Below are 19,792 nucleotides of genomic sequence, written 5' to 3'. Positions count from 1 at the left end.
CCTTTCCCATGCTCACCTTCACTCCAGACATGTCTCCTCCCCTGCTACCACTGCAGGCCACACTCAGTCCCTTCAGTGAGGCAACAAGTGATGCAGGGGCTGGGGTCAGGTTGTAGTGGTTTCTCTTTGCCACCCCTTGTTTGTCACTCTTGTTCTGGGCTCTGATGTTGGTCACCCATGGGCTGCAGTGCGTCTGGGGACATACCTGCTCTCTACCATGCAGCATTTCCTACTCTTCTGACCTCGTTAGTCTCTCATTCCCTCTGTTGTTTTCTCCTCTGTTCCCTTCTCCTCTCTACTGCCAGCATTTTCTACCCCTCCTTAAATACATTTTCACTGAGATGCCACCAGCTTTGCTGATGGGCTCAGCTGTGTCATGTGGTGGGTCCATTTTGGAGCTGGCTGAAACCAGGCAGACCCTGACCTCTTCTCACTCTGCAGCCCCCACCACTACCAAAACTTTGCCACATACACCCGGCATCTTCATTATTTCCTCCATAGACGTGTTCTCTGTGGCCGCTTCTATCCCTGAGTCTGCTTTGTTCTCTTTCCTAGGCTCCTCTGAGGAGAGTGTGACTATTGAAAGAAAGCCAGGTCACCCTCACTTAGTCCAATACAAGTAATTGCTGGTAATTTTTGTCTTTCTGTTTCCTTACTGGATTGCAGATGTGAGTTTCTGGGTGACAGCTAGCTCTGAGGCGAGGTCAGTGTACCGCCAGCATCGTGCTCTCATCTCTCTGAATGTGCCCTTCATGGTTTGCCAAGGTTGCAAGAGCTCGTTATGTAAAGCTTGTGTCTTGGCTAAAACCTGGTTTACTCTGCCTAACCTGGTCAGACAAATGTCTGGGTGTCGCTTAACTTCTTATTCTGCGTCCCATGCTAGTGTGTATTGTTTTATTCACTGACAGGTGTCATTTGTACTTTAGCATGAAGGACAGAGGACTGTATGGACAAGGTGATTTACTTTAGCCTGTCTTAGGAATCCTTCAAGATGGCTCATTATGCAGTGGAGGGGAGAGACAGAGGATTAAAATATTGCTTGAATGCTAAGTCTGAGTTGCAGAGATCCCGTCATGGGGGAACCCTAGTCCTTTCAAGTGAGGATAAATACAGGTGCAAGCAGTGATGCTTTGAATGTCATCATAATGTAGTATCAGGTGTTCTGTTGTAACTCTGTGTAGGCACTTGGAATAAAAGTGGTCTTTTTCACTTCAATTGTTTTTTTGTGGAAGGCATCAGAATAAAAGTGAAAAAAGCTATTTTCATTCCAGGTGAGAGATCCCATGCAAACAGTTGCACTGCTGGAATTACTGCACTACTGGTGCACACCTTGCATTGTGCTGATGGCATTCCCTCTCAGCATCCCATGGAGATCAACCTTTAGTTGCATTAGGCCTTCAGCAGCATGTACCAAAGCTCTACAGAGGGACCTCATTAGGTTTTCAGGAGTTGGGAACTTCATTTTGGTAACTGGACATCTTTAATGTTGGGCAACGTTGTCTAAAACCTGTAGAAGGATGTGATTATTCTAAGTTGGAAATGATGTATCTACACAATCTAATTCATACTATCCCTTTGACCTTCAGATTCAATGCCTGTAACATTTTTCTCTGTTATAGCTACTCAGCTACCTTTTCACAGAAGGATTGAGTGTAGTTATTGTAAAGGATTGAGTATAGTTATTATAATACTGTGCGCAATGATCTCTGGTTGGAGTTTAAAAAAACTTGTGTGTTTGCACATGATGCAGATATCTAATATAAGTTCTATCAAAATCAGAAGCAAACAGCCCAGATCTTGAACACTGGAATAAAGCTGTTGATGGAGAAGTTTGTGTTCTTGAAATCTGTGTGTTGTGGAGGAACTTGTCATGGCTGAGTTTGAAGCTCCATTTGGTCACTGAGGGTGAAAAATAACTACTTTACCTTTACCTAAAGCTTGCTTGTGGACAGTGTTTCACGCCTCTTGTCCTCATGGTTGTCCTTGTTCTAGATTTATGACTGATGCAGCTCGACGTGAGCAGGAGTCTTTGAAGAAAAAGATTCAGCCGAAACTCTCTTTGACTTTGTCAAGCACAGTGTCCCGTGGGAATGTATCTACTCCACCTCGCCACAGCAGTGGAAGCCTTACTCCTCCAGTCACCCCTCCAATCACTCCCTCCTCTTCGTTTCGCAGTAGTACTCCTACAGGTAAGCACCTACTGTTTGGTTTATCCCAAATAAGCTAGCAATTTTGCTACGTGGCATTTGGAGAACAATAGACAAACTGAGGCATTGGGAAGAAGAACCCCTAAAAATAAAACAGAAAAGCTTGGGGCTCTTTTATTTGCATTTGGTTTGCAATGCCTGAAATGCATTTGGGCATTTGTTTCCAAACTCTTTGCTAAAACAGAGAATGCCACTAACTGTAAAAATAGCAGCTGAAATTATTACTGGAAGAAACTAACCTTACCAGGAATTCCAAATGTGCAAAAGACCCTCGATGTATCGGTAGTTCTGCACATGGTACAGTGCAAGTTTAAGATACAAGTAAAAGTGGTTGGGATCTTCCCATCTCTTCCCCCCGCCCCTTTCCTTTCTTTTGTTTGTTTGTTTGTTTTTGAGGGGGGTTGAATTCATAGCTAAAACTTGTAGTGGTCCTTGTGACACTCTGTCAGGAAGTTCTGAAATGAATTGGTTGTTCAGTGTGTCCTTGGATATGAAAAAGGGAAATACGTTGAGACCAGCTAAATAATAAAGTCCTAATGTAATACAGAAAATTTTAAAAGTAACATTTTCTTCATTAACTCCTATTTGAAACAAACTGATTCATTTCCTTGACATCCTACAGATGTCAAGGAATTTCTGCTTTCTTTTGTTTTACGTTTTGTACAGCTCCTCCTGGGAAGGCTAATTCATGATGTGGTCAGGTAGTATAACTTTGCACATCTGTCAGGAACATTGGTTAGCAATGTACTCTTTGAAACGTATTCCATCAAATATTAAAGAAAAAAGCCAATATCAGTCTACTGAAGTACTTTTATTTTTATTATTTATATATTTTTTGAACTTTTTGAGTTACTCAGAATGTTGTTTTACCTGTAGCTAGGAGAATCATCTTGTTTTAGCTAAATGAGTTTCTGGGAATCCTGCCTGCCAGGTTATAAATAATACCAGCTTCTACTTTCTGCACCCTCTGTTCCAAGTTCCCCATTGGAGCCCTGTTCCAAGGTCAGGGTTTTTAATAGCCTGGTAGCAAAAACTGTATATTCTTTCCTGAAGTTTTTTTGTGGGTTTGTTGTTTTTTTTTTAGTAACTATCAACTGAGTTGCATTTCAGCAGCCTCACCCCAGAATTTCCATTTCCATTGTCATCTTAAAAGTTTTTCTGGACCTAAAATAAGCATTGGGAATTTTCTGATAACTACAGATTTTTTTTCAGTGTTTCCTTGGCATAGGATTTTGTTCTCTGCGATGGTTATAATTTACATGGATGAGGTGCTCTGAGACCTGCTGTGGCTGAATTTCTCTTTCTGTTGGTGCAGTGCCTGCAGAGGGAGCCCAGGAAGGCCAGCAAACTAATTTTAGATAGGCAGCTCACATGTCTGTTATTGGCTGATGTGAATCTTTTTCCCTCAAGTGCAAGTATATATGGCAGTTGACTAGCAAGGTGATAAAACCAAGGATAGTTAGGCAAGATCTGTTTCAGGGAAACAATTTAGAGCGTGTAAATCGTCCTGCATTTCACCCTCGCAGTGCCTACACAACTTTCAAGCCCTACAGGCATACCCTCCACTACATCCACTGAGAATGAAGAATATTGCAGTATTCCTTCTGTGTGATCCTGTTTGATTTGTACTCCGAGCAAACTCTTGTTAACTCGTCTCTGAATACAGGTAAACATGTATGTTGTGGTAACTTCAGAAAATATAGAGGCTGTTTTTCCTTAGGTTGCCTGAAAGGACATCGTCTGGGTTGATTTTAAGTATTTGTCATAATCATAGAGTCATAGAATTCAAATATAATCATTGTCCTTATCCTCCGTTAGACCTATACTTTGTCAAAAATAAAATGGGATTGCTTTGACCCAGTTTATTCACGAAACATTCAGAGTGGCGGTTTCTCTTCTGTTACCTCCCATCTCAGTTGTTCGATACTTTGTTAGGGTACCAAACTTCAGCAGCGTGTCTGGCATTATTGTTACTGCACAAGGCATAACTCCAAGATGGTGCCGCTTCCAATGCCAAAGGCAAAGCACACCTTACAGGCTGGTGACATGGCATACAAATATGCATGTCCCTCAGCAGAGAGTGTCTGTCCTCTATGGCTGTTTGCCATTCTTGTTCGAGGTAGAAAGCAGGGACCTCGCTAATCTTTTGGGTCTCATTTTCCATGTAGTGTCTTCCCTTTAGGCATGCTGCTTGTCTTGGCTTTGCTAGGTGTGGTAGTCTTATCTTGGGTGAAGCCAGAGGCTGCCTGAATCCCAGTCACCTCTGTGCACATCCTTACAGCTAAGTCCTGCCATTTGCTGATACTGTGAAGCTACTGTTGTCGTTTTTCAGCAAAGTGTAATTTCATGTAATGATCTCTCGTCCATGTATTGACCAGACACGAACCCACTTAGCTTGTGAAATTTGATAAGAAACAGTTCAAGGTGGTTTGGCTGCAGAGAATGTTTGTTAAGTTTTGCAGTAAAAATCCATGCCAAAAGACTACGGGCCAAATTCGCAGACAGAGCTGAGCAGCTTCCAAGCTGACACACATACATGCTGCAAATGTTCCATGTGTATGTATAGCACCTTCTTCTGCATAAATGAGATTATTCATGTAGAAGCAGAAATATTCAGCAAAGAAGTGTGCTCTTTAAGGCTCTTCTCAGGTAATGAGGTAGGCATGTATTTATCTGCAGACTCTGTATGTGTTAGTCCCCTGAAATGGCCTGTTTGTGGTTTTGGTGGGAAGTAGAAATGCAGCAGTTAATTTTCTATACGTCCCCTCTCTTCCCTCAGGGGTGACTGGCATGTGCTCTCTGCTTACATTTGGCTTTTTGTTCCCTCTCCTGTAACAATTTTTCTCTTCTTCTTAAGACCTGCATCCTCTAATGATTACAGAAAGTTCACTTTAAAAATTTGTTCCAGTTTTTGTTTTAACTATAGTATCTCCCGGGAGACTTTGTTTAGTAGGCTTAAATGCTCTTGCTAGAGTTCGCAGGCAGGATTCAGCAAAAGAAATGGCTTCCATCAGCAATACAGACTCCTTAGGGTGATAGGGAAATACAGCTAAGTAGCACCAGCACATAGCTTATTTTGGAAAGACGTTAACAGTCTGCAAACATCGAAATAGCTCTTTATTTAAGGAGCGCTCAATTAAGTCACAAAAACTTATGTTGCATTTATTTTCAAATGTCAATTTTAAACCCACAAAACTAATGAAGTCTAGTTATGGATAAAAATGGGGCTGACGTTGCATCTTTAACATACGCTGTTAATTTTTTTAAATGTTTTCATACATCTGTGTGGCTCACAGATGAAATTTCCACCCCTAACTTCCTGGCTTTTGAGTGTAAGTCAGAGCATTGACATTCCTTTGAAAACTATGATATCTCTTCATATTGAAAAGCTTTAAAAAAGATTCAGTGATAGTAACTTATTGGTAATTCATTATTAAAATAACCTGGTCCCAATTTTAGTTACGAAAGTAATTCACAGTAATGAGTCTCAGACTTAAAAAAAAAAAAAAGGCCACTTTTGCATTAAAGGAGTGCCAAAAATCATCTGAAACCACTGTTTTGTGTTTGTTTGTTTTTTCTTCCATATTTATGACAACTTTTTTTTTTTTTTTTATTTAAACGATTCCATGCCTTGGATTGTAAATTTCAGCCTGGAGTGAATTTTTGGCCTACTTATAAATCCTAAAGCGGGAGTTTAATACTACCAACTGGCTTTTTAATGGCTCACCCCTAAGACTTGCCCTCTCCCCTTCCCCCTCCCCCCAAAAAAAAGCTGGAATTTTTGAAAACTTCATAATTAGCATTATATTTTGCTCTGAAGAAACTGGCTGTCCGACCTCCTTCCCGGTTTATTTTTATTTTAATAGATTACAAGTTATAACATTTATGCTGTTTTAATAGGTTTATAGACCTACTTACTGCCTGATCGTGTTGGGCAGCGGATGGCAGCCAGTCCTGGCAGCAAGCACTGAGGGTGCTATGGTTGGCTGGAATAGCTGCAGCCGTCTGTCAGTCCTTCCACTTGTGAAGGAGATGAAAGAGTGAAGTTTTCATGGGTGGTCATAGCTGACCCCATGAGAGAATTGGCAAATCCCATTTTGATTTGCAGCTGTCATTTAAGTAGGTGACTAACTATTAGTTTATCTTATTAATTAGGATAAATGCCTTTCTAGGGAGTCGTATTTGTGCAATCATTTTTGACTGACTGCAATTTAAAGATTTTACCTTTCCTCCATATGGCAAAATTCCTTGAAATTTTTTCAACTAGCCCATTTTCAATATTTACAAAAGTGACCCCATTTTTCTACCCACAGAAAATACCTAACTTTTCAATCTCTTTTTTTTTTTTTTTTTTATTTCTAGTAAAACATGAAAGTAGTAATAATTTTAATTTGGAGTAAAAAGCACTTTGTAGAATTGGCCTTAAACTTTAAGGAATATATAATCTAAAGAGTCATACTGTAAGCAAATATGCCTAAAAATTTAGTACAGCAATATTTTAAGACTATGACTGAGGCTTTAAAGTTAGTACTATTGATGTAGAAACCATTGCATTTACCATGTGAGGATAATACCTGAATGATGATTTAGTAGATCTATAGTGACTGAGTAGTTTTTTAGCATATATAGAGCATATTCTTAAACTGAAAGCAAGACTGCTTTGTAGCTGTGTCAGTAATCCTAAAGCTGCACTTTTTCCGCCAGTTAGAACATACCATGTGAAATGGGCCAATTTCTTTCTAATAAATCATACTAGTGATGAACCATGACTTTATATAATATATGATTTAAAGACAGAAAGTGAAATTTAATATATTCTCAATCAAAAAAAAAAATCAGTCTTCACCTAGTGTATATTTTTAGAGCCTGGTGTAATTAGAAGTACTTTTGATACCTACTGTGACTACATTCTTAAATATCTACAAGGATTTAAAATATGTTTGTGTTGTAGTTTTAGTTAACAAACTAAAGAGGATCGTGTCCTATTTACATCCTTGGGGAATATCTTCTAAGATTAAAATAGTGTATATATAAACTTTTATTCAATAAAATTAATAGATTCTTCTAACTCAGACTATTAATCTTTTCTCTTATTCAGCTGGATTTTGTTTAGGATTCAAATGCAACTACTGGCAAAACTGTGACCAAAAATTACAGCTTCCTTGTGTTAACGAGAGTTCTTGCGACTGATGAAATAATTTAGAGCTTCATTGTTCCCTCTATGGGTGACTAGTTTACAGGGGCGGAAGGTCTGTGTATTACAACTACAGATCTCCTTTCTGCTCCTGCCAAAGGCAATTGGGATTCAGAAATGAATCTGTAAGGATGCACCTTGCTTCTGGTCCATTAAGGGCTTGTCTGGTGTGGGAACTTTGGTTTTGGGAAGCAAAGCACTCTGTGGTAGTTTATGACTTTTCCCAATAAACCTTGTTATCTCAAGTAATGTTATCTCAATTAAATAAGATATAGTTGTTATAATTCTGCTGTATAGCATTTGCCTTCATGGATAACTCATAAAGGAGTCCCAGGGGCCTTCTCTTGAATCTATTCCTTTTTCCACGAATGCAAAAGTTGAAAGAAAACCACCTATTGTTTGCTGGTAATATCTATCAAAAACACAATAGTAACCAGCCATTGGAATTGGGCATTGAAATACAGTAACAGGCATGCCAGAAACTAATCTGGTTTAGATTCTAAATGTGTGTTTAATTTTTGTTACTTTAAATTGTTTAAAAATTGTGTTGTCTTGTTGTAATGCAAAAGCTCGTTCCTATTCATAGGTATCAAAGCAGCTAACATTTCAGTACAGTTTCCATATGTTATGCTTTCAACAATGAAGTAATCATATGGCACAGACAGCTGTTATGCAGAGTGCTATAGCAGCACGTTAAACAGAATCCAGGAAGAAAAGGAGATCTGCTCAGCTAAGCTACTTCATAAGATTAAAGCAGACAATAGAAATGTAAAATAAAAGGGAACCCCCTTCCAAATGAATTGAGACTGAGAGCAGGAGTTAGGTGCTCAGACTTTTTTTTTTTTATGGATGTGCTCTTAATACGTAGCCAAATTAATCTGAATTTGTAGCAGAATTGCTATTTATATCAGAATCTCTTTGGCTTCTGTCAGCAGGTGGCATTTCTGAACTCCATGTTAAGTTGAATCAGAGTAGACTGTGAACCATTAAATCTGCTGTTCATTTGATAATCTGCAACAGCTTTTTCTTTGGGCAATGCAGATTGGCTCAATACTGCTATGGCTAGAAAGAGCGTGCTCTTTTGTGGTGGGCTGCTTTTTTTTTACAGATAGTGCACTGCAAAGTAGTCTTCAATTAAGATTTTGAAGGTACTTGAAATTAGACTTGGGAGTCAGCGCAAGTCAGTGGAAACAAGTAACCGTTGATAGCTCTCTGAAAATCATGCTACAAATCCAGATCATGTGCACTTAAGCACGTGATTAATGTTAAGCACCTAATACTGAGGAGGTGAATGCCTGACTTTGAGCACTTAACAAACATTTTGTCAGACTGGAATGAAGTATTCTGCACTTGTAGAGTTGCAAGCTCAAGTATGTATGCACAAAAGCCAAACTTCAGCCATTCACTTCAAAAAATCTTCACCTGCATTAGTGTATTTTAAATGCTCAGGTTTAATTATTGCACCTTATGTTACTGTAGTGTAGTATCTTGCAGATGTAATTGAAAAACTAATGAAAAGCAGAAATATGAGATCAAATCCCAGGGCTCTTTTATTAAATCGTTGCTGAGAAGTGGGCTGAGAGTGCTACATTTTTGTGTGTTTGACTTACGGGGTCTCTAGCATAGTGAAGTATGAATCAAACAAGTTCTACTGCAGCTTGAAAAAACACACTTTCAGATGTCTGAGGAACCATCTCATTAGTTGTTCAGATTGACAGAAGTTTCTACTTGCTTAATTGCCTGTTCAGAGACTAAAGAACTTGTATGCTATGTTTTTATTAAAAATTAGATCTGTAGACCCACTCTTGTATAAACAGTATGGGCAAACAACTAAGCCATACTTCACAAAATGAAGATCAAATTCTGTTCTCCAACATAATGAAAGTTTGTCTGAATGCATTCGATATTTCAGGCCTACAAAGTACAATAAAATCTGTGATAATATATCTTGAGGCAACTGTATTGTGGTGTGTAGCAAAACCTCCCTCTGAGGGACTTCACTGGTGCCAGGATTTCACGTTTCTGTGCAGATGACGAAAAGAGAACTTTCTTTATAATTATTGGAGCCAAAATGGTTCCATCTAATTGCAGGTTGGGGGGCCTATATTAATCCTGCACGCTAATTAATATATACATATGTTTGCCCAGCATTTAGCAGTCTGAGGCACCTATTCTAACAGAGCCTTATGGGTGTTCTTGTAAAAAATAAATACATACATAATAATTAAAAAAATAATGAATGGCATTGTGCAAAACAGTTGATCAACATATGAGTTAACTATAATATGCGTGTGTGCTTTAGACATGGTATGAGATTTTAACATGAGCTTTTGGCTGAGGTCGTGACTGAGCATGAATAATAAGTAAAATCTGTGGTAGTTTCTAGTTTCTGCCTTAAGGAATAAAGCTATAGTAGGAGGTTTCCAATAACAATGAAAAATAGTAAGTAAAAGTGCAATTATTTCCTATAGGGGTTTTCTTAGCACAGGTGGGATTTGTTCCCAGCAACAGCTAAAAGATGTTTTTTCAGAGCTAGATGCCACATTCCCCTTCTGCGGAGCCAGGCTTTAACCTCGTACATGTTCAGCTCTTTCTTCCAGTAACCCAGAGTGAAAAATGCTCAAGTGCTTCTCACTATGCTTAGCAAAATGTTTCAGAAATGGATGGGTTTTTATTCTAGGAGTCATCTGCTGTCAGGTGGTTGTCCAAGTTCCTTAGAGAGAAGCAAGAGTATGTATTATATTGGTTGCTCACTGCCAAAACCAAACCAAAAGAATTATGTTCCCAGAACATACTGAAACTTAAGCCTGGAGGATCTTTGGAGCAAAGATGATCTCGTATTGCATGTACAGCAACAATGCTGTTGTCGTATTTTGAGCGTGACTGCATAGCAAAAAGAATTACTAACTTACAGCCCCTAATCAAACAGCTTGAAATTATAATGAAGACCAAGAACATTATCTAAGGCAAACCTGCACAAATGGGTGGCTTAGTGATTTCTAAGTACACCTAGATTGTATGGAATAAATGTATCTTGATGTCCTGGAGCAGCTGGAGGTCTCCTCTAATGAGGGACCACCAGCAGACTGCTGTAATTCTTGTTGCTCCTGTTTTCTTGATCAGTTTTCATGGAATTCTGATAAAGCAGTGGCAATAAGTAAAAGTAACTTCCAGTGATGGATTAGTTTCTCTTATTTACTGTTGGAGATGAACAATTAACATCTTGTAGGAGCACAGAGGGGGCTCTAGCATCAAGGTGTTGCTGAGGGTCAAGAGTCAGGAGAGGAAGTGGAATAGGGAGAGAGATTTTGCCTAAAAAACCTAAACAGGACTAGTGTTCACAGACAGAACTTTTCTATTTAATTTATTTCATTTTTATCTTTGATCTACCAAAGAGGATCTCGATTTTTCTCCTTTGTACCATTTTGTTACATGCTATTTATTGAAATTTAGCTGTGTCATTACCTGGGTATCTGCTCTGTAGTTTGGCTGGGCCCTAAAAGAAGGTTGAGAGTTGGCCCAGGCTTGATGGCTATTTCTCTAACAAGAGAGATCATGGTCTCCTTTTTTTTGTCTCCTAGGCAAAACTGGAGTCTTCAAGGGCTCTGCAAACCCCAGCCCCCATTTTCCTTGCAGGAGTTACCTGGTTTGTTTTACAGTGGGTTTGGGACTCCCTGAAGGCCACCTCTTTGAGTGCGGATGGAGTGGGTGAGAAAGCAGTGTCAGTTAAGTGTTTCCAAGGAGCACACGGCCCCAAGCGCGTGCCTACGGTTCTTTCAAAGCCCTGTAGCTTTGGGGTTACGGATTCTGGAGTATTTCTGCAGGGCTGTGCTGGACAAGCCAACACAACCCATGAGCATCTTACTTTTTCAGAGGTTTGGGATTCCCAGTGATCCAAGGCTGTAACCTTGTAAAGATGGAGCAAAATGATGGTGTCTCTCCTGTAACTCTGGTTTTCTATGGTTTGCACAAGGACCGCTTATCATGATAACCTCCCCTGCTTAGTCCCTTTTTTAACTCCATCCTAAACTAACTTATAAACTAAGTACAAAAAAGCCTATACAACAGTCACAAAATTAAATTCTTTTCAAGTGGTGCTTACAACATTTGAAATTACTTTTAAAGCTAAAAGGCCGTTAGTAAGTGTATATAGAAGAAAGTAAGATTGAGGTAAAAATAGCTGATACGAGACAATAGGGCTGTGCTGTGTGGGGAAAATACATGAAGGCTCTTTTTTTTAATCACAATTCTTCTCATAGCTTTCCTCTGCATTTTCTGTTATTCTTCCTTTTCCTGCTCTCTGCGGGCATTTCCCTTATAATTCAGTTAAATTTCTCATTTGCTCTTTAATTTGGCAGTAAAAATGTGTTGAGCCCAGTTTGCTATAAAAATATGTTCTGGGAAGATTGACACAGTTGTCAGATTTTGTGCTTTCCAGTAGAACTCCGAGTTTTGCCAGAGGAGAAGGCTCATCAAAAATTTAACATTGCATCTTATTTATCTCATCTCGCTCACTACAGGTAGCTTTACACGTAACCTCCAGTTTGTTGTACTTTGTCTTCCCAACCCCTTCAGAGCATTCTTGTTTGATACAGACATGACTTGCACTGGCAATTGTAAAGCTACTGTGCTGTAGAATTCTATTGTAGTTGCACATACCTGTAATTAATTGTATGGGAATTTTCACAGTACTCTCCCCAAGGAACAATTTCATTGAAAAGTAACCGAGTTGTCTAGACTATAGCAACTCATAAAATCATCACTAGTTTTGGGTTTTGAGCTACAAAGCGGCGATAGAAACGTGGCTTGTAGATTTAAAGTACTTCCAAGCACAGGAACTGTTTTATAATCCCCATCGTAGTAGTCTAACCTGGCAAAGCATTTTTAACAGGGTCGAGAACAGAAAATGTACAATAAGCTTAAAGTAAAGATTATCTCTGTGTTAATTTGTGATAGGGTTTTTTTTGATGTAGAAGTGTACTTGCTGTACGTGGACCGTTCTTCCTCCAAATGTGTAAAAAATATACATTTTGTAGAAAGCACATGGTGCCTGCCTTTCACAGCTTGTGGTGTAACTGGTTTAATGTAGGAATAGCTTCACACTCAAAAAGGAATTTCAGTGGTTCTGGGTAACAATGATGGCATTCATGTTTGTTTATACTGCAAGGGCCAATTGATGGAAGGATTTTTTTTTATTATTTTTTTTTTTACTATTTAGCTTTATAAGTAATCTGCTAATTACCTTGAAAATTGCTAGCTGAAAGCACAAATGTTTTTCAGAAGGTTGAAAATGGTAGTCGGGCACATGGAACTTTTAGGTGCTTATTTAAATTATGTCTATGTATATGCACATATATATACAAAGACATATATATAAAAAACATTACACTGCAATTGAACGGGATTTATTTGTAGCATTGTAGCGCCTCGAGAACTGAAAAAAAATCACTCTAGCTATACTATACTAGTCCTGTATGTCTGCTTACTCAAAGCAGTTACGGTTTTCAAGTTTTTACAGTGCCTAGCAGAAAAAAAAGCATACTTATTTAGGCCAGCACTTCAGTATGCTGAAGATGGTGAAACTTAAGCAAATGTTTGAGTTTTCCTTGCACTGTAGCCAAAGCAAATCAGAAATAGAAAAAAGCAAGGACTAACTCACCATTTCACACTTGATGACTTAAAACACAGAGAGGTTTATTTCACTGGGGAAATGGTGTATTATGAGTCTGTTAGCCAGTACATGATCATCAAAATGATCTAAAATTCTAGGAAAAACAGGGTGGTTTGTAGCTCTCATATATTACTAAGTGAGCTAAAGGCTATGAAACATTTGCTGACCCCAAAACTGCATATTCTCTTGTCTTTTTAGCACTTGTGGCCTGGCAGGTAAAAGACACCACCCTAATTCATGCTGAAGATGAAGCCTGGTGCTTTGTCCGTGCTAGCATAGGCTCCTTCTTGTAAGGTTTTTCCATATATAGTCAGTCAGCATCATTCACAGCAGTTTCTCAGCACTTCTGCCTCTAATGCCAAAGGATACAAGAAGCCAAGGAGCGATGGAAAATAACAACTTGAAAAGTACTTTCATTTCAACCTCAGTGTGGTGATATATCATCTGAAACAACTCACACCTGCTAATGTATGTTTTGTACACCTGATTGAAACAGTGATAGCCTCAAGGAAAACTTTGTGACAGCATACCAGGGGCACAGTGCAGATTTAATTTTATCAGTATCTTTGCTTTTAAAAAAGAGGAGACACAACTCCCCACTGAATGTGTTCTTAGGTTTGGGTGTTAAAAATGCGTTTCTTTCTCAGAAGCACAAAGTAGGATTAATTCAAAAACTTAACAGCTCTTTCCTGTAGATTTTGTGCGTAGACAGGATAAGAAAAGCCTTGATCCTGGCTCAGTAATCAATAGGCATTTAGGCCTTACTGGTAATTCTGAGTACTGTCATTAGGGCCGTCTTTCAAATTATACTGATGGAGTTTCTTGAATCTAGATGGTCATGGCATTTAAAAACAGGTAGAGAGAAGCGTTAAGTATGTTTTCACGCAAAATAAATCTTCCCACCCTTCGGTGCATTGAAGTGGAGAATCTGCCATTGCCTCCTTCCTTGCCGATTGGGGGTTCGTAACCCTTCTGGGGCTCGTAAGCTTGAAATTCCCTCGGCCCGAAGCTGCTAAAAGAGCGCTGAGCTGCCCTGGGTCTCTTCACCTCTGCTGCACCCTGGTCCTCCATGGGCAGCGTGCCACAGGATCCCTTTGGCATGATTCAGCCCGTGAGGAGGGTCTAAGGTCCAGCCAAGGAGCATCTCGGAAATCCCCACGTAGCTGAATCTTGCTGAAATCAGCAGTGTAGTGAGTGCTACCTGCACAGTGATAGCAATTCCTTGGATTGGAGCCTAGTTGTAGCTCGGTGCATCCTTGCTGGGTTTGTGCACTGATAAAGGCGAAGCGCACAGCAGTCGGGGTGGGTAAGGGCTGTGTGCATTAGCAGTTTTATGGCCTGCACTGTAAGTGGCTGAATAGCTTTTGTACAGCTGTAAAGCATGTTTAACCTAATGTTATAAAACATGTCTCAAATGTATTTTCATAGCTTCATAAACTGTAGTTCATTTATGTAGGTACTTTTTATTGTAATCCTTTATCTTAAACATGAAACTGTTTCCTGATACCATTTCTATTCTTTCTTCTTTTTTATGAAAAAAGGGGAAAAGGAAAAAAAAAACGATGCCTTTTGTTACATGCATCAGGAGAGTCCTTAAGTACAGTAATAGTGCCCTGAACTTGTATTTTTGTATTGCTAACCCAGAATGCAGGCCTAGCAACTAAAAAGCCAAAATAACATTAATTATGACTGTTCTTCGCTGTGGTTTTTGGAGTATAAGTTTGGAACAGATGTTTGGGGGGAGAGAAAAGGGGGGGAAAGGATGGATTGTTTCTTTTTCTCAGCCCCAACTGGTTTTAATTCTTTCTTGAACATTTTGAGAATATCTTTAAACATTTGCCAGAGTTCAGTTAACATCCCGTGACTAAAGGTGGAAAATGTCCTACTTTGTTTTTCTTCAAACATATACCTGCTCTTGCTGCTCATGCCAAAGCCAGAGAAAGAAAGTATTCCAGCTGGCATAGGTTTTATTACTGTTACATTAATTTGCAGGTTAAGCCTCAAGTTGGGAGGGGTCTGCTGGATTGATTTATTTATTTACTTTTTTTATTTTCATGAATTAAAAAAAGTGCATGTAAAACACTGCTGTTTAATTACAGGAAGGTTATGCTCTTTTTTGGTGAGCGCTTAACAGCTTATTCTTGTTTATATGAAGTTGTAGAAAGCCAGTTTTAAAATAAGTTTAAAGTAGAGATTGTGTTCTTGGGTTTATCATGTTTTTCCTGTACTATGTATAAACAGAAGATTGTACATTATTGAAAGCCCTTTTTTGTGGAAAACAGGATTGAGAAAAAAAAAGTTTATATAAGAATGCAAAATAACTTCCCGAGACTATTGGCGCAGTGTGGCCATAAAACCTCAACAGCACATTGTGCAGTGACATTATAACAATTTGCTTTAGCACCTCTGCAGCGTTCTCAGAAAGTCCTGTTCTACAAAACACATGCCGTGGTATCAGTTGACTGTTTTTTCCAGAATCGGTTCTTTACATGCATGTTTTTGTGATTAGTTGCTGTTTCACAAGTAATTGGAAGTGGAAAAATCTTTTTTATTTAGCTTATTACATCTATGTTTTATTTGCATAGATTTATACATTCAATAAGTTGTAACATATCTGCTTATATAGGTGTGTAAACTCCTTTTAGTGGCTTTATAAACTCTAGATTGGGATTTTCTGTGTTTTAGTTTTAAAGACCGTTCTTTGATACACTGATATCAAGATACAGATATATCAAGACAGAAAATGGCACACAATTGTTCCTAAGGCCAGATAGAGTCCAGCTGCTCCACCAACCCCTATATTGGCTCTGGAGGACTATTTTTTTTTAGCCTGAGTGTTATTAGTTCTGTTTCTCTTGTAGCCCAAAGCATTGAGCAGATCTCATGTGTAAATAGTCCCCAATTTTACTAACAGTGAATAAGAATATATAATACTAATGTCATACTAAGAGTACTTTAAATAAAAACATATATGTTTGCTTTGTACCTTTCTCATTTTAGTTTTAGGTCCAGGATTTTAGGATGATTTCCTGTATAGGCTAGCTCAGCTTAAATCATTCTATACCAAAATACAGTATACTCAGTTGTGTGTTTTACCTATAGGATCTGGAGTTTCTGTGTGCTTCCAAAGTGGATTCAAACCTTGTAATTGAATACATTATCAGTCATTTAAAATTCAGCGTGAGGTTACACAAAGTATTTAAATGAAAACTAAAGGTGATTTGAAATGTTGTAGTTGACCTATCTACCATTTCATTTAAAACACCGAGATTATTCATGGGTTGGGTGTATAACTATTTGTAGGTTCGTCCTGTTTCAGCTGCCACCCTCCAGAATAGCTGTGGAAAGTTACCTTTTCCGACTGTCCCTGTGACTGTCCAAGTTACAATTACCATTTCTGCGGCGACTGGTGAGAGGGTAGAGGATGCCCAGAAATATCTACCTATATCCCTGCTTGCTTAAATGTTCCCTCCTTAGGTATAGCAGACCCTACTGGCTAAAAGCTACTCTTCAAATGATGCAAACAAACAATAAAAGGTACTTTTTGTCTAACTTAGTTTCTCTAGTGCTTTGTTTCTCTAGTGCTTTAAGTACCTTGTGCATAAAAATAACACTAAAAAACATATTGCTCTTTGTATTTTAATCCATATTCACCTCATTATATGAGGTACATTTTTTAAATTCTCGTGGTGCTTATTCACTAACTGAGCCTTGCTTCAGCCAGAAACAATAGAAAATTAGTTCTTCTGAGTAGTAATAGTTCCTAAACAGCTCGTTATTTAGCGCTTGATACTTGATCTGAGCTAGGAGAGGTCTGGAAGGAAGGGTGGTTTCTCCAGAAGACTTTTTTTCTGGCCAAATCCTGCTCTGACTAGAGTCATGAGGAAGAGTAGGATGCTGGCAGCGGCACCGGCTGAAGCGCGAGATGAGGGACGTGCTCCTGGCGCGAGCGTGTGTGAGAGCAGCCCGGCAGCGACGGCCGCAGACCACACAGCCCGCGAGACCCGCTGCGCGGGGGCTGGCAGTGGCCAGCAGGACTTGCCCCGTGCTGCCGCCCCCCAGCACTCGGCACAAGGCCAAGTCAATAATAAGTTGTAATTGTTATTTTGATGGCTCTTTTGTGATCGTGCAGAGGGATGGAGGTCTCTGCCAGCCTTGGCAAGTGCCTGTTTGACAAACCATAATCATCTCAAGCATCTCCCTCAAGTGACAGCAGAGCTGCCAAGCATGCAGTTGGCGTTGAGAACAGATTTGCCTCTCCTCTCCCAGGAAGGAGGTTCAGAGATATTTACTGGAACAAGAGAGAAAACTTTTAACTGCGTGTGCTTGTGCCTGTTGGCTGAAGAAAGGCTTCAGCCTTCACCGTGGTGAACCTAGTGCTTGCTTTATGTAGCTGCTCAATCTAAACACTGGAATTTCACTTGCAATCTGAAATACCAGCATCTGTAGCGCTACACAGCACTCTGTTTAAACTACCCTGGGTTTTCTTCAGTTGTATTACATACGTGTTTACATTATCTTCGTGGACATGAAGGACAAAAGTATTTTTGAAAATACAGGAAATTAATCTGAATGGAACTTTCACGAAGGCTGAAAAACACTTTCTGTCCTCTGTCCCCTTCTTCCCCTGCCCCCAAAACAAGCAAGCAAGCAAAGGAAAAACCCTGGCATAGTCTGGATGATCCAGTGTCTGAAACTTGGTGCCTGAGTTTGCAGAGCCAATGTGTTGTGCCACCCGTACCGGCCCACAGCCGACAGAGTCTTGCTACAGCTTCTAGGCTAAAGACTTGCATAGTAGCCATGGCGCATGTTATTTAACTGTTTTGTTTTTCATTGCCCCGAGCATTAATTTCCTGTGATTTATTTAAGAAGAATATTTCATTTTGAATTACTTAATATATCTTTAGCTGAGCAGTGAGTATCAGCTGTGGGAATATTCTCCCTGCTGATGAGCGTGGAGGAGGCTGCGTGTGCCCATGGGCACAGAGAAAAGAAGTTTGACAAATCCATAAATGTGCTTTAGTGTTAGAACAAAATTCACATAGTAGTAATAATTCACTCTTTTTATCAAGGAAGCTGTCACAGTATATGGGAATGCAAACTTCTTAACATAAAAGTGCTCTTATAAAACTGTTTCTATGAAATACAAACTGCTAGTCCCGCACGGGATGAAGCGTGAAGCTGAGTTTTCATGAGAGATCATTGGAATTACCGTGAACTTTCAGTGACACTAGCAGTGTTGGTTCCCACTGCAGTAAGCTATTTGCTCATAGTTATTCATTGTATACTTAAATGTATGCTTTCTGGTCACAAAAATAATTGGCAAGGATGTTTCGGGTTTGTTTTTCGTCATGGGAGGAGAAAGGAAGAACTCATAATGTTCTTGATCAGAGGTCAAGATAGATCATATTCATTGTAATGGCACACACAGCTTGGGCTGGTTTTAATCAGCTTTGTCTTTTTTGTATTTCAAGGCACAGTATAGAAGTCTATAGATTTAAAAAGTGACAACTACAAATAACTTGCACCTGCTAGAATCAAGATTCATTCAAAGTTGAGGGAAAAAAACCTTGTAAATCTCATGGTGGAATGAATCCACTCACGCAAAAAGCAGAATTTATCTTGGGTACAGTGGTGTGAATACCAAGTAAACCTCGGAAACGTAAAAGATAAGGCTCTAGATTTTTAGCAGTGTAGCTGGGATGTTGTCTGTTCCAGAATGTCAAATGATTAACACTCTGCAAAATGTTTCTGAGCTATTTAAATTACTGACTGCATCTACTGGAAAAAGAAAAAGTAGTAGATGGGCATTCAAGAGGTGAGATCCTTGATGTAGGGATTATGTGATGTTCTCACTGATGGCAAAATTGACTGGAAGAGGCAGAGGAAGTCTTTATGGTGCAACTTTGCTTTTCATCACACTAAGACTTCTTACCACGCAGGCAGCGACCATGATCCCTTTTCATGCTTGTGTTTACTTTTGGCAAGTAAACTCCTGTGATGCAGACAGCCTTCACATTTGTGATGGGTTGTGTTTAAACGCAGCATAAAAATTAAGAGAAATAACTTGCCAGAATACTTTGTGACCCTGTATGTTTTCTGTCTTTTCATAACTAGCAATTTTATGTACTACCTGGCTCTGATATGGCATACTGTGCCAGCTGTACTTAGTGGTGTCCACCTCAAGTCCGTGCCCACCTCAAGTTCATCTCCACAAATGGAGTCCACCTACTCTTTGAGGGAGCAGTGGAAAATTCCAGAAAAAAACACCAAACACACACAACACCCTAACAAACTAGCATTCTTTCCTGGCCTTCGTTTTGTTTTGTTTCATTTTTTTTATCTGCTGAGGGCAGCACAGATGAAGTGAGCCTTTTGGCAAGGCCGCTGGAGTGAGGAGCGGAGAAGTGGCTTTGTGGGCCAGGACTGAGGGAACGTTGCACGCGAGGGCGGGGGCAATATTAGGAAGATGTTACTGAGTCATTTGGACGATAAAGCATTGGGTTTAGGTTAGGCTGAGGTAGAACTATGTAGGGTCTCTGAATAAAAGCCAGATGATGAAACTGGATGTGGTAAAAAGCAATGAGCTAGCAAGGAGCCTCAGAAAGAGCGTTGCCAGAGGAGAGAGGTGGAGAAGGCAGTTTTCTTGGTGTTGTAGAACTAGTATTTACTTACCGTAATAATATTGTGTATTTGTACATCACCTTGCTGAAAGCATGT

The 19,792-nt window shown here is 39.4% G+C and overlaps 1 protein-coding gene across 1 annotated transcript in view; it reads left to right on the top strand.

The window, feature by feature from the left end:
- Positions 1-19,792, top strand: part of JAZF1 (JAZF zinc finger 1) — an 88,836-nt gene that overhangs the window by 56,011 nt on the left and 13,033 nt on the right. The window contains exon 2 of the mRNA XM_009887186.1: positions 1,993-2,189. Within this exon, the coding sequence (XP_009885488.1) occupies positions 1,997-2,189 (193 nt within the window). The 5' untranslated portion in view covers positions 1,993-1,996. The remainder of the gene's footprint in view (positions 1-1,992; positions 2,190-19,792) is intronic.

This window comes from Charadrius vociferus, unplaced genomic scaffold (genome assembly GCF_000708025.1).
Source record: "Charadrius vociferus isolate BGI_N301 unplaced genomic scaffold, ASM70802v2 scaffold366, whole genome shotgun sequence".
In the NCBI taxonomy this organism is placed as follows: Eukaryota; Metazoa; Chordata; class Aves; order Charadriiformes; family Charadriidae; genus Charadrius; species Charadrius vociferus.
This window is presented reverse-complemented; position numbering and strand designations above follow the sequence as displayed.